At 41.3% G+C, this 13,634-nt stretch overlaps 1 protein-coding gene across 8 annotated transcripts in view; it reads right to left on the reverse strand.

Annotated features, from left to right (window-relative positions):
- Nucleotides 1-785: 785 nt before the first annotated feature.
- lrch1 (leucine-rich repeats and calponin homology (CH) domain containing 1) overlaps nucleotides 786-13,634 on the reverse strand; it is a 17,488-nt gene continuing 4,639 nt past the window's right edge. For 2 of the 8 annotated variants that reach the window (XM_029849130.1, XM_029849127.1), the window contains 16 exons: nucleotides 12,574-12,718; nucleotides 12,230-12,356; nucleotides 12,023-12,128; nucleotides 10,774-10,910; nucleotides 10,578-10,702; nucleotides 10,358-10,436; nucleotides 10,213-10,282; nucleotides 9,562-9,659; nucleotides 8,955-9,022; nucleotides 8,498-8,536; nucleotides 7,808-7,844; nucleotides 7,554-7,626; nucleotides 6,853-6,962; nucleotides 6,520-6,657; nucleotides 6,367-6,444; nucleotides 2,084-4,461 (listed from right to left, as the gene is read on the reverse strand). In XM_029849130.1, coding sequence (XP_029704990.1) covers nucleotides 4,174-4,461; nucleotides 6,367-6,444; nucleotides 6,520-6,657; nucleotides 6,853-6,962; nucleotides 7,554-7,626; nucleotides 7,808-7,844; nucleotides 8,498-8,536; nucleotides 8,955-9,022; nucleotides 9,562-9,659; nucleotides 10,213-10,282; nucleotides 10,358-10,436; nucleotides 10,578-10,702; nucleotides 10,774-10,910; nucleotides 12,023-12,128; nucleotides 12,230-12,356; nucleotides 12,574-12,718 — 1,718 coding nt within the window. In that variant the 3' untranslated portion in view covers nucleotides 2,084-4,173. Of the gene's footprint in view, nucleotides 1,644-2,080; nucleotides 4,462-4,801; nucleotides 4,975-6,366; nucleotides 6,445-6,519; nucleotides 6,658-6,852; nucleotides 6,963-7,553; nucleotides 7,627-7,807; nucleotides 7,845-8,497; nucleotides 8,537-8,954; nucleotides 9,023-9,561; nucleotides 9,660-10,212; nucleotides 10,283-10,357; nucleotides 10,437-10,577; nucleotides 10,703-10,773; nucleotides 10,911-12,022; nucleotides 12,129-12,229; nucleotides 12,357-12,573; nucleotides 12,719-13,634 lie in introns of those variants that run through there. The other 6 variants (XM_029849140.1, XM_029849149.1, XM_029849135.1 and 3 more) reach the window with 6 other exon arrangements.

The following is a 13,634-nucleotide window of genomic DNA, read 5'->3' on the forward strand; positions in this document are numbered from 1 at the left end:
CCCGTTAGATACTATTTTATGGGGACATTTAAACAATACAAAGGTGTTACATCAGCATCTACAATATGTACTGAATTATCCAGCCCCTTCTTGAATGTGGTCCTCTAGTCTTGCGTTTATACATGAAGTCATGCTCAATAAAATAAAAAAATAAAAAAAGAATTTAGAAAAAAAGCTTCTTTTATTCCAAAATTAAAAAAAACAAACAACCCACTACATTTACCCTGCAGACAGATTCAGGCCACCTTGCAGTGGGAATTCTTTGCTTGAATATTCACTGAACTAATTCAACAGAGGTCCGTCTCAGTATCAGTAAAACAGAGATCACCTGAGTGCAGTTCAATGTAGAATAAAAGAACTTGTCTCTGGAAGGTCCATTTTGGTTCACCAGTATTGCCAGTACAAAATACAATTGCAGCACAAAAGGAAAAAAAGAATACTGCAACTCACCACAAACGACGACCCCAAACTCACAGCTAAAGGTCCACAGAAAACGGTCAACGACAACAAGTTGGATGTTCTGCAGCGGCCGAGTCGAAGCTCAGATATCGACCCAATCCAGAATTTGTGCCTGTTCAGGCCTGATCCCCGAGCACCTTGACAGCGCGTCCAGATGTTCCATCAGTGAGCCGCCACCACACAGACGCGTGTGACTGCAGCCGAAGGTGGACTGACTAAATACTGAGCAGAAGGTTCACTAATTGGGACACTGCTGACACCGGCTGGATTCTGCTGAATGTATTTATAGAGTCTGACTATGAATTCAAACATCTGCTTTATGCAATATGTTTTTATTGAATTGACACAAGTGTGTAAAAAACAAATATTAAATTTCTGTTTGACATGAAAACTTATTTACTTATTTATTTTTTATGCTAACTGTAAATACACACACACACACACAGAGAAGTGACAGAGATCATAATCATAAAATTGCACAAATGGACATTAAATGACTGTCACCAACTTAAAACATTTGAATTAAATGATTTAATAACTGCAACATGCAGCACAATCAAAGCTATCAAAAGTAGTAGTTTTAGTTGCACAGATAATGTGACTTATTAAACTAAAAAGGAGTTTAAAGAGAAAATACAAAGACTTTTCTTATAATTGTATCAAAACATCTCAAAGCATTATTTCTAATGATCATATTTTTTATAGAATGTGATTTTATTTTTATAAGATGTTTTGTATAGTAATCATAATGGCATCTTTGTAAAAAAACAAAAAAATGTCACATTGATGCTAAAGGTTTACTGATTGTGAAAATGACAGATTAAAAATTGTTAGTGGATCTTTGGCTTAAAAATGACGAGACAGGCTCAAAAATATAGCCAGGCTATTTTATGTCTGTGTTCCGTACGCGAGTACGACTCAGCAGATCATATCTGGGAAAAAGACCGCGTTTGATCCTGTGACATTACTCCTGTCTCCCTCCTGCTTTCAGTTTGGATCTAACAGGATGAATATTGATGCAGCAGTTGGAACATGAAATATGTTGGATGCGTTGCAGCATCATGCGGCATCCCATCGGCATGGCGCTCTCTGCGGGAGGCCTTGTCCATCAGAGCCTGCACCGTGATGCTGACCTTTGTCAGGACCTTCCCCTCCAGGATGTGATGAGGAAGACACAGTTTGTTCTGAAAGGCCAGAGTCACAGGGAAGGAAGGATGGATTAGAACCATGCAAATGGAACACAAATGAAGGAGAAGACAAGCGCAATGCACGTAGAGATGGTGATTAGACAATGATTTACACACACTTAAAAACTAGAACATATATGGAAAATTAAAATGAACATAGCAGAGGGATGAAAGGAACAGGCACAAATATCATATGTGCAAATACACCTGAAACTGAGGGTCGGTAGTGCCAGAGTGCTGCAGACAGACAGGCATACAGACAGACAGACAGGCAGGCAGGCAGGCAGGCAGGCAGGCAGGCAGACAGACAGACAGACAGACAGACAGGCAGGCAGGCAGACAGACAGACAGACAGACAGGCAGGCAGGCAGGCAGGCAGGCAGGCAGACAGACAGAGGCAGGCAGGCAGGTAGACAGACTGACTGACTATGAAGTGGTGTAGAGAGGAGGTGTACATGTATTTAGAGATATCTAATTTAGCTGTTGGGACAGTCTGGAACTGTCTCCTGTTGTAAACTCCAAAGTCACTAAAGCTCCTAAAGAGCTGTTTCAGTTCCGTGACAACAGGCTGTAACTGATGACCCATGAATTCTGTTTTCTCTTAGAATTTATTTGATTGTCTGAAACAGGTAACAATAAAAGCAAGTAACAAGTGATGAGAAATGACAGTATTTTGGCCACATACCTTACTCATGAACCACTAAAAGTAAATTTTATTCCACATTAATAATGGCATAAAAGCTTTTTTTATTCAATATTTTATTCATTATGAAAATCCTGCTCACACTTACAATTGAGTGACATCAGCAACTAAATCATCCTTATGAATCATTAATATGCAAACTGTCCATAAACTACAACATAGCATCATATGATCACTGGTGGACCAACTGAGAGGTGGATTCATTTAAACTATGCAGGATTCTTGATATCACAAACACCCACTGCATTTATTTGTGAATAATTTCAAGTGGGCGACCAGTAAAACACCAGTGTGTATAAATCCAGTCAGGTGTGTGACTGGAACAGAACAATTATTTGTTTAAGTTTACTGTTCCCAGTTTGTCATTGGCCCTAAAGTTCCCACAAATATGTCATCAAATCTGTCTGTAGCTTAACAAATAAATAAATTTGTTAAGTTGTGAAACAAATAAAGTAAATTAATTTCTCAAAAAAACATAGATGTTTAAATCACTTCATTTAGCTCCTAACCACCAATAAATCCCATAAAATGTGGTCGTACAGTTTCATAGTGGTTGTGAATAGATAATAACAATAATTAAAAACAGCTTACTACTACTTTTACATCAATAACAGTAACATCACTGTAAGCTGATGGAACATCCAGGTTACACTCAGCTCCATCAAGTTAGCAGTCATCGTTTCCACACTGTTCTTAGTTAATGTAAAGAATTTATAAATGATGTAACTATTTATGAAAATGTTCAACTAATAAGCAGAACCAAGCTGCAGATTTTTGGACTGTTTGGTACAAAAGTGCAACGACAACAACTTTGCAGTACTAAATGAATAGTGCTCATGTATAGAAAAAAAATGGCATAAATAATTCATTAAATAAATAATTAAAATTCAAAGGAAACCATTAGGTTACCAACAAGGTCATAGAAAAATGAATAAGGATTTTAAAAAAGAATAATTTTTCCTCTCCTGAATAGAATGTGTCTTGATATAGATCTGTTAAAGTCTTACTTAAGTCTAGTAATAGTAATAATAGTCTAGTAATAGTATTATATATATGTATATGTATGTATATATATATTATTATAGAGCAACTGTAACAATATCATTAAACAGTAACCTTTAATATTACTTTAACCTTAAAGTAATAAATAAACAATAATTCAATATAATACAATTTTAAAATAAATAACATTCTCCAGTTACTTGCAGTCCCACTATGTTATTCCTTCTTAGGTGGTCCAGCTCAGTTTTGATCTGCAGTTGTCTCCAGGTTCCCCTGAAGTCATAACAGAGCCATAAAGCACACCACTGCATTGACTTTCCAAGTCATGTGGAAAACAACGTTAATCCTCATTACTGCCGCTGGACGTGGCGGCTGCGGACCAGAGGAAGGAACCTCTGGTCGAAACACAACCAGCACGTTCTCTGGATCAGTCCTGTACTGGTGAGGGTGCAGAATACAACAAATTATTACTCGTGCCAAGTGCAAAGTCATTGTCCTCCTGCCTCATTCAGGCTGAAATCGGCACAGCCGTAATATTTTGTAACTGTAATATTTTGGCTGCAGTGGGTCATTAAATGACTCTGTAACTGGACCTTGACGGGCATAAAATGGATGGAGAGTCTCATTTGAGATACAGGCAGACCTTTTTGTATTTCTGTCGTGAAACATGAATACAACACTGAATTTCATAGGAATTTTGTCAATTAAAATGTGTTTGTTTGGTGTTTTCAATAGAATAAAAATGCAGCAAAACCAGAAAGAGAAGCCTGTGAGCAAGAGGGCTGAACTGCAAGATGGTAACCGGGTAAACTTCTGCAACTGTTATGTAAGCTCGATCCAGCTGTAGGCCAAGAAGAGCAGGACCAGGCAAAGGATGTGAAGCAGACTGGAGCTAACAAGATCCCAGACCTGCCACACAGGAAATGGAGTTTGAGTGGCAACGGTCACTGTCGATGGAGCACCCGGCGCCCACCTGCAGGAAGATGGGTTAAAAGCCTCTTTCCGTTTCCTGTCCAGCGGGGTCGTTTCCAAGGAAACGAGTACCTGAACTGTGGTGCAAACCGGCTGTAGGCGACACTGGATGATGTCGTAAGGTGAACAAAGGGAAGACTGATATCCCAAAAGAGAGGAGTGGAAAATAGAGGAGAGGGAAAAGAGAGAAAACGAAGAACAAGGTAAGAAAGTTGGAAGATTTTTTAAAGATACATAAGGAAAATTCAAAACTAAAGGAAAAAGAAATTTGGCATTAAAAAAGGTTGTGTTTCAGACAGAAAATGAAAAAGTTAAAAATATGTAGGATAAGACCGTACAGGTGCAGGTACAGATCTAGACTAAAGGTCACAACAATGGACTGATCTCAGGGTGCAAAGCTGGGAAACATGCCACTGCAGGAGCAGGAATGCTTACTGGGATGATCAGGCACAGGTTAAAAAAAAACACTTGTTCCTACCAGTAAGCAGACTTTGATGAGGAAATGAGGCAGCTGATGTGAAAGCCATTGTCAGCAGCACATCACAGCAGAAAGCTAGCCCAGACAATGTTGGCACAACAGTGGAGAGACACTTCTGCTGGTTAGCCTGCTGAAGCACGGACAGTAAGACATCGAAGCAGACAACCCGCAGGCTGCACACAGACGCCAAGCAAAGATGGAGGAGGCGGTCAATATAAATATTCTGGACTTTGTGGTTGCTTGTGTTATAAGGCTGCATTAACAATTTCAGACAGCTAGGTTGGCAAACCATTGCAGCCACTGACTCCACGTGTATTACCAAATAGTGAGTTTCCTCTCTAGAAATCCTTCATCAGGCCAGCTGACTTCAATAGTTTGCTGCTCTTTCTGTTTCGACTAAAAGAATGAGGCCCCAAATAGAGCAGATAAATTACACTAGTCCTGTTGATAAATCGTGTTATTGACATGAGTTTATTGGAGGAAACTGGAAACAGAATACTGGGAGATTTGGATCTATCTCACAGGCTGAAAAGAAAGGTGCAGTTGAATTATGTTCAACTGGGGGTCGAGTGCTTGTCCTCTTCATTATTTTGGAATAGTTTTGATGTTAATTCTGTTACTTCTCTGTTCTTGATAGCAAGTATTCACAGTAAAAGAGCCCGATAAACGATAAACAGACCCAAAATACTGTGGGCTCCACTTGTGAAGGAGAAAGCAGAAGCCCACAGGCAGCAGTGACAGAAGTGAGGATGAATGCTCAGCTAAAAAGCACCATAACCAAAGGAGAAAACATAAACTTAAACCACAAACGCATGAAAAGGTTCCTTGAAGAGAGATCTATTTGTGGCTATAGCAGCACAGGTGCAGCTTTGACTCTCTTTAAAAGGCCTCTAGATCTTTTAAGAAAGCAAACAGGACTTTAAAAAGGAAGGAACATTATGTCAATTCCCATTACCCACATTTCCAAACAGCCCAGCGCACCAGAGAGGGACAAGATTCAGCACCGCCTGCTATTAGATTGTAGCAAATAACACATTTGTTGAATCTAAGAAAAGTGTTCCATTGTCCTGTGTTAAAACTGAACCAAGCTGAATTGTGCAAATGGAGCTTCCTATGGTTGAATATTGAATAAAAGTAGGAACAAAATGTGTCACCGTTACTGAAGGAGACACACTCCAAAGTTGCAAAGTCAAAACATTTTTTTTTTCATTGAACTGCACAAAAACAATCATTATATTTGTTCTGCAAGGTTTGTGAGGCAACAAAAAAGAGAAGAACGGCAGAAATAGTCACGGTATCTTGCTGCACTTCTATTTGGTTCCCTTCTGTGCTCTTCCCTCAGCAGAGTCTCCAGTTCATTTCTGCTAAATCTGTTACTAACAGCTTAGTCGATGGCAAAATGGCTGCGTTAGCTGCTCAAAGAGCTAATTGTCATCACGTCCCAGACTCACAAAAGTTCACTGAGGTGAATATCAGAGGTGAAAACAGACAAGAAAAAGGTCCCCAGTTGTCAGAAGAAACAAACTGTGGGAACACTGAAATAACAGGACAGATGGCGGTCTTACCTCTGGGACTCCCTGTTTCCTGCAGGCCTCCAGGAAGTTCTCCACATTTCTCCGACACTTGGCCATGCCGAGTTTGGGCTGGAAACAGAGACAGTCTGTAAAAATGGAAGCATGGGGGGGCATTCATTGCCACACAGACAGGAGGAGACCTACTGCTGCTGGCGAGGGAACATGGATGCCGGCAACTGAACACGGGTGAAGGTGATTGGCGAGGTGGCAGAGCACAACCCCATCCATCAGAAACGGTCCCAGGTCCTCAGGCAGGATGAGCTTCAGTCGGCTCTCGATGCTCTGAGGGGGATCAAAATCAAGTCGGTACCAAAGCCGTGCCGTTAATCAACAGAACACATTTTATAATGTTAAAGTAGAAGAAAAACAGTCTGGATTTCATTGCTGTGTCCGAATGATATTGAATAATTGTGAGAATGAAGCCCAGTATAAAAGAGTCGAAACGTGGTGTGACAGAGAAAACGCGGCTTGTCATACATGTCGCAGCTGCTCCATGAGCGCCAGCTCCTCGCGCAGCTGTTCCATCTTTCTTCTCATTGTGAACTGAGGGTCAGCAGACTCCACACTCCTGTGGCTCCCGAGGAACACTGACACACAGCAACAAGGCCCACGGCGTTACACAGGGACGGCTTCGCCACAGTAACGCGACACTGATCTCTAAAATAAATCCTCCTAAATTCTAAATTCTCACAACAAGCACTGTGCAGGCATTTTTTCTTTCTTTCATCTATAGCAGGAAGGCTCAGAGGAGGTGCGACATGAAACCTGAGGTGAGCAGAATGGAGGAATGATGAAAACCTTTACTCACTTGCCACAGGGTTATTTGAAAGAGGTGCCAGTGAAAGACAGAACGAGAGCAGGCAAATGGCAGCATCACTTTATGATGCTAAAACGAGCCTGGCGGCCGAGGCTCTTGACTTTTTAATATGAAGTTACAGGAAATGCAGTCAGAAAAAGTCTGAGCCATTTTTCACATCAAACCCTTAAATGTTTTAAGGATGTAGATGATTTTAAATTATGATCGATAAGTAAATAAAAGATCTGATACCAGTCAAGATCAATCACATAAAAAAGTCAACATTGAAATAGTCAAATCAAATATCATCTCAGAGAGGCCATTTAAAAATATACATGTGCCTAACTCTGCTAAGTGACAATATTCCTTCTTATTCACTCACCTGACCGTTGCTTCAGTCCAAACACTGGGCTGCAGCGGGACTGAGGGCCACTTCCTGGAGAACTGTCCAGTTGCTATAGTAACAGAAGATACATTAATGCATTGTGTCAGCTCCAATCCTTCAACACAGACACGCTTGGTCCCAGTCCGCCCAGTCCAGACAAAGGACGGTCCACAACAGAGTGTTTCTCAGCTGACTGCATGACTCTGACACGTGTATTATAGTGAAATAAAAGTACGTATGTGACACTGTACCTTTGATGTAGCGACTCTGGCATCACTGTCCTGGTTACTGAGGAGGGAGAAATGGATAAATGGACAGATTTTATTTCCTGACTGAGCCTGCATGAAGCCATGTGGCCAGAACTAAAGTAAAGTAAAATATGGATAGAAACTATTCACCACCTTTTGGAGGTTTTACACGTTTGCTGCTTTTTTTTTTTTTTTACAAGAATTAGCAAACAATTGTTAGTATGAATGTTGGTATCAATTTTGCAAATTCCCAGGAACAGAACTAAATGATATTGTCCAGGAGTTCATGCATAAAAGCAAAAACAGGGATAAACATCCCGGGATGGTGATTAGACCGCTTCCAAATGCATCATAAAAGAGGGGAGGCGGTTTTACGCTGGCATGGGATTGCTGATCCATTTGCAGTCCTCTGCCCTCAGGAATCAGGCACAATGCAAAATCAAAGATTACTGGTCATTAATGATGCTGTTGTCTTTGAGTTTACAAGAAGATTCAATTTTCTAACATTTCTTTTCGAAATGTTAATCATTGAAATATTGTTGAAAATTGTCTGAGCTTCAGTGGCATCCCAAATCCACCAGATGTCAGTAAAGTTACAAACGCACAAGATTTCTTCCGTGGGGGGATTTAAGTTCATTTAAAGAGCTTAAGTGTTAGTGTGATACTGTTGTTAGACAGAGAGATTTGACTTACTGGTTTGATTCCCTCACATTGTCCACCTTCTCTGAGACCCTGCAGAGGCAACCAGATGAATTCAGTTTCTTTTGTTTTGTTTTATAATATTTTACTCTACATGGAGTAAAACACATTGTATTGAATAGACAGAAAGAGCCTGGCTATATTATTCTGTATATTATATTTCTGTTACTGGATTACGAAACCTCCTGGACAGTGGACACTTTGTAAGCAGTTATTAGGTAAACGATAAATATCTCTACCTCTAACATTTTTGATTAGTGTAAACAGTTTAATTTTAAGTTTTCAGTGCTGTTAAATCTTTCTTTGAAACAAAAACAAATACAAGAAAGAATCTCAATTTCAGCATTTCATATGTTATTACCTTTCATATGTTGTTATTACCACTACCTTCTATTTAGTATTTATACAGTGAATAACATCATGAAGAAAGAAAATATGAAAGAAATATTACACTTGTTGAGCTGGCCACTGCAGCTCTTCCTCTATCCTGAGGGGTTCGTCTAAACCTGCTGCCCGACCCTGCACAAAAACAGCTAATCAGAGATTTCCCCCAAATACTCCAGCTCAATAACAGATTTTTTTCTTTTGTTTTTCCATTTGCATTGTGAGTGGAAATGCGCTTTACACACCACACCATGTAAAAAATAATCTTCTTAACGGGCCATATTTGTACAGGCTCACTGACATATTGGAGAGAAATGTAGGATCGTTTATCCAGTTTCTAACAACCTGATAACTCAGAAAGACCGTACTATACTATTTCCATCATGTTCTTCCTGCTGAATCGCCATTGTGATCCTATATATCACAGTAAGGATTCACAGTGACTCAGACTAGAGTGAATCATTGACTTTGACTTTGTTTGGCTGCTACCACATTAGTTTATAGTAGTTCCATGTCTGGAGGTGAAACACACAGAAATGATGGTTTTGGTCCATCACAAAATGACTTCCATTATTCTGTAGGAACTAATTAAATAAATTACAACGACCTGAAGTGTTTCCACTTGACAAGTGAGATAATGGGAACAGGAGCAGCCCCAGAGCATTAAGACTTACCTTGATGTAGCTGACAAAGCCAGAATGCAGAGACTCAGGTCCCTGGTCCCTCAGGGCCTCTGTAGGATCCTCCTCTATCAGAGGAACTGGGTTCATGTCTGTTGGAGTCAAGGAACCAGTCAAAGGGAACAGATGTTGTAATAATTCTAAGTTTAATAATAGGCTCTTGAAATGTAGCAAATGAAAAAGTACAGAGCCTCTCTAATACCAGAGCTGTGTTCTGTTGCCCTTGGCGGCCGTTATGTTGACATGTAGCATCCAATTAGCATTGCTGCAGGCCATGTACCCCATTGAAAAACAACATTTCCTGACTGCCATGGCCTCCTTCAGCAGGATAATGCGTGGTGGCACTTAACTAAAATGGTTCAGGAATGGTTTGAGGATCACAACAAAGAGTTTGAAGTGCTGTCTCAGGCTTCGAAATTCCCATATCTCAATCCATTTAAGCATCAGTTGGATGCTAATCCATGGAGGTCATGCAAATTAGTCAAGCCAATAATCTTTCAAAAATCGTTTTACAAAACCTAATGCTTTTTCTTATATCCATGGGAAAAAAATAAATGAAACCAGGCCTGCCCAATATAAGCCTGGAATATGAAAGTAAATAATAAATAAAGAGAGAGCAGTGTGAGACAGGTGGGCAGCAGGTACCTGCTTTTCTGATTCCATCCTCCTCAGTGGCATGAGTCCTTGGCATGCTGGGACTGTCTTCATCTGATGGCTGCAAATAAAAAATAATAATAACAAGAATAATAGTCAAGTGTAAGCGAGGAAATGTGGCATTGGCCATCGGTACCTCAGTAGCGGAGAGTCTCTTATCTCCATTGTCACTGCTCACACCCGAATCACTGTCCTGCTTCCTCTGTTTATCCACACTGGATCAAAAAAGGTGAGAGACAGGGGGAGGGGCTCAAATCTGACTGTACCAGCTACTCTGTTGATATTAAGAACATGATAAAACACTAGTTTAGCACTTTTACAGATGGGAGACGGTGAGTGTGTGCTCAGAAAGAGACCTGCCAGTGGTGGGTTGAGACAGACACTTCATCACAGGCAGGTAGAGAGGCACAGGCAGCTTCTCCGACCGACACGCCTCCATGGTCAGATACTTGAATATGTGAACTTTGCCCTTGATGCATATCTAAACAAGAAAGAAAAGAACAACAGTAAACACACACACACAGACAGAAAATTGGATAAATGCAGAAATACCTGCGCAGGTGGACTTTGTAATGGATTGTTGTCTAACTGGAGGGACTGGAGATGTTTCATCTTCCTGTAACACGCTGGGATGGTTGAAACCTTGTTGCAGGAGAAGTCAAGCGTCACCAGCGGAAGCTCAGCCAAGTCTGGAAAAAGAATGCGAGCTGATTTCTCTTGTGGATTTCTCTCAGAGCACTTCTGTCCTACATGTGCTCCTACGGCCCGTTTGGGTTTAAGAGCCATCATCCTCTCTGTCCTCCTGCACTGGTTAAAACTGGTTCCGTTTTAGATAGCGAGCTGGTTTTAGGTCGAATGTCTGTGGTCTTTGTTGAACAAACAGCTCCATTGTTTTTAATGTGCTGAGTCGTTATGATCGCCTCTCACAGGCAGTGGAAGAGACAGTTTAGCTGCCTTAATGCTGGAGTTTGTGTCACTTGTATTCACGAATCACGTCACACACAGAGGAGGAGCGTGTTTTTGACTATGTTTTCAAGAAGCCGTTTGTTATTAGGAATCTTTACACAGTTCTCTCAATGCCACAATGCTATTCTCTCCACATTTCCTGTAAATCAATCCAGCTGAACGTCTCACAGTAAGGAACGTAGCACTCAGCTGATCCTGCACATTCTGTGCATGAGGGATCCTCCCACGGCAACACGTTGGTGTTGCTTTGGCACAGGGCCACAGCACATGCTGCCATGCACTGTGCTCACACCACCAGTGCCGACACTGAACAAGACGAGCCATTCACGTGAACGAGTCCATCTGTTAGACTGTTCCATCAGCAACATGTTCAATATGTCCAAGAAAGTAAAACTCTCCACTGCTGGACACAGACAGTGTAAAAAATCTCCAGTAAAGTTTCCTCAGTTCCATCAAAACAGACACCCTAACAATGGATTTTGGCATCAAATGTGGTTGTGATCATAATGGATGGTCTCATTTGAGGGCAAGTAAATGCCTAATTTCAGATTTTAAGGTCCTAAAATAACTAGTGCCTTGATATTTTTTAACTTCAGCTCCATTTCTCCACATTCCCAACACCAAAAGATGGAAAAAGAACTAAAATAAATGTACGGGGCGGCCAATATATGGATACACTGTCATAGGGTCAAATATTTTATGCATTCCACAGTACCTTTGCTCCAGTATTTTGTTTTAGCATAAGCACGTCCAGCGTTACATTTAACACTACAAGTGCAGAATTGTTTTTGTAGTTTAAAGGACAACGCGGGTTCATTTGTGATAACAGGCTCACCTTCTGGCAGGACACAGAGGGCGTTCCTCCGTACGTTCAACTCTCGTAAAGCTCTGAGTCTGCCGATCTGACGAGGGAGGGCGCTGATATCATTGCAGCTGACATCCTGCAAAGAGTAACACAACAGAGGGAAGGTTGAAGAAAGACCAACAGGTGTGGACAAAAGACGCAACTGATGCAACAGTAGCAACACCAATGACTTCATACCAGCTCCATCAGGTTACTCAGCTGTCCTATGGTCTCTGGGAGGCTGTCCAGCCTATTGTTGCTGACGTTGAGAACTCTTAGAGGCAAACTGCACAGACAGGGCGGCAGGGAGCAGATCTGGTTACGGCTGCAACAAAAAGAATATTTGGAATGATGTCACAGTTACGGTGCAGCTGTTTTGAACTGTAAATAGTTAATGAGCCTTGGAGTACTTAAAAAGTACAAGAGGATTCAAGAGCAGCAGGGGCGGCCCCCACGCCACGTCATACACCAGTGGTCCTCAACTGGTGGGGCTTTGGGATCGTCATCTTTAACCCTGACCCTGAAACCAAGCGTGTGTGCACCTGATATTTAAAGACGTGAGCGACTGCAGGCTGATGATGCTGTCGGGGATGGTTTTGATGCAGTTATGATATAAGTTGAGTGTCTCCAAGGCAACAAAGTGGCAAATGTCTGCAGCAAAGTCAGCCAGTCGATTTTTTGACAGATCTGCAAACATAAAAGCATAAAAATAATGTCATTTAATGTTAAATGCACTGTATGTACATGGGCTTTAAATAAAAAGGACTAGGAAACATTCACTGGGAGCACTGTATTAAAAATAACTCAAACAAAGCGTGAGTCACTCCAGATTTGGCGTTCCAAACAGCAATAGTCTGGTTTTTGTAGCCAGTAGAATATTTTGAAATAGAGAAAATTGAGAAAGAGAATCTAGGGTTGAACACTTACTACAGGTTACATTTTCACAAACAGACGTTTACCAAAACATGTAATCTGAAGCTAAAGTGCTCATATGTGGAGGATTTTATGTGATTATTGTCACACAGCACCAAAAACAAACCTACAACATTGACTATTTGTTGCTTTTCTCCAAATGTTGCAGTAGTCCTGAGCTTTTTGGCAGTTAAAGTGAGGGCCTGAAGCCTGGTAACACAGGAGGGGACGTGTCTGCGTTTCTGCTGTGGACGGGACTTTTTGGTGCAGGGGCTGTGACAGCGGCAGTGGAGGAGGAGGAGGCAGTAGCTCTCACTTGTGCCTCTACTCCACGCACGAATGGCCAAGTTCATCAAACTGCCTTTATGTGATGTCTTATCAAAGCATCGAACCAGAAAATAAAGGATTCTGCCCATGTCGGCATTTACTGACTCGCATTTAAAGCTAATATCAATTCTCTTTTCTTTGCTGGGCAGTGATCCCCCCTGTTCATGGAAAAATGGTAGAAAATGAAAGGATGGATGGATGGATGGATGGATGGATGGATGGATGGATGGATGGATGGACGGACAGACGGATGGATGGATGGATGGATGGATGGATGGATGGATGGATGGATGGATGGATGGATGGACGGATGGACGGATGGACGGACGGATGGATGGACGGACGGATGGATGGATGGATGGAT

The sequence above is a fragment of the Takifugu rubripes genome, chromosome 1 (genome assembly GCF_901000725.2).
Source record: "Takifugu rubripes chromosome 1, fTakRub1.2, whole genome shotgun sequence".
Classification (NCBI taxonomy): Eukaryota; Metazoa; Chordata; class Actinopteri; order Tetraodontiformes; family Tetraodontidae; genus Takifugu; species Takifugu rubripes.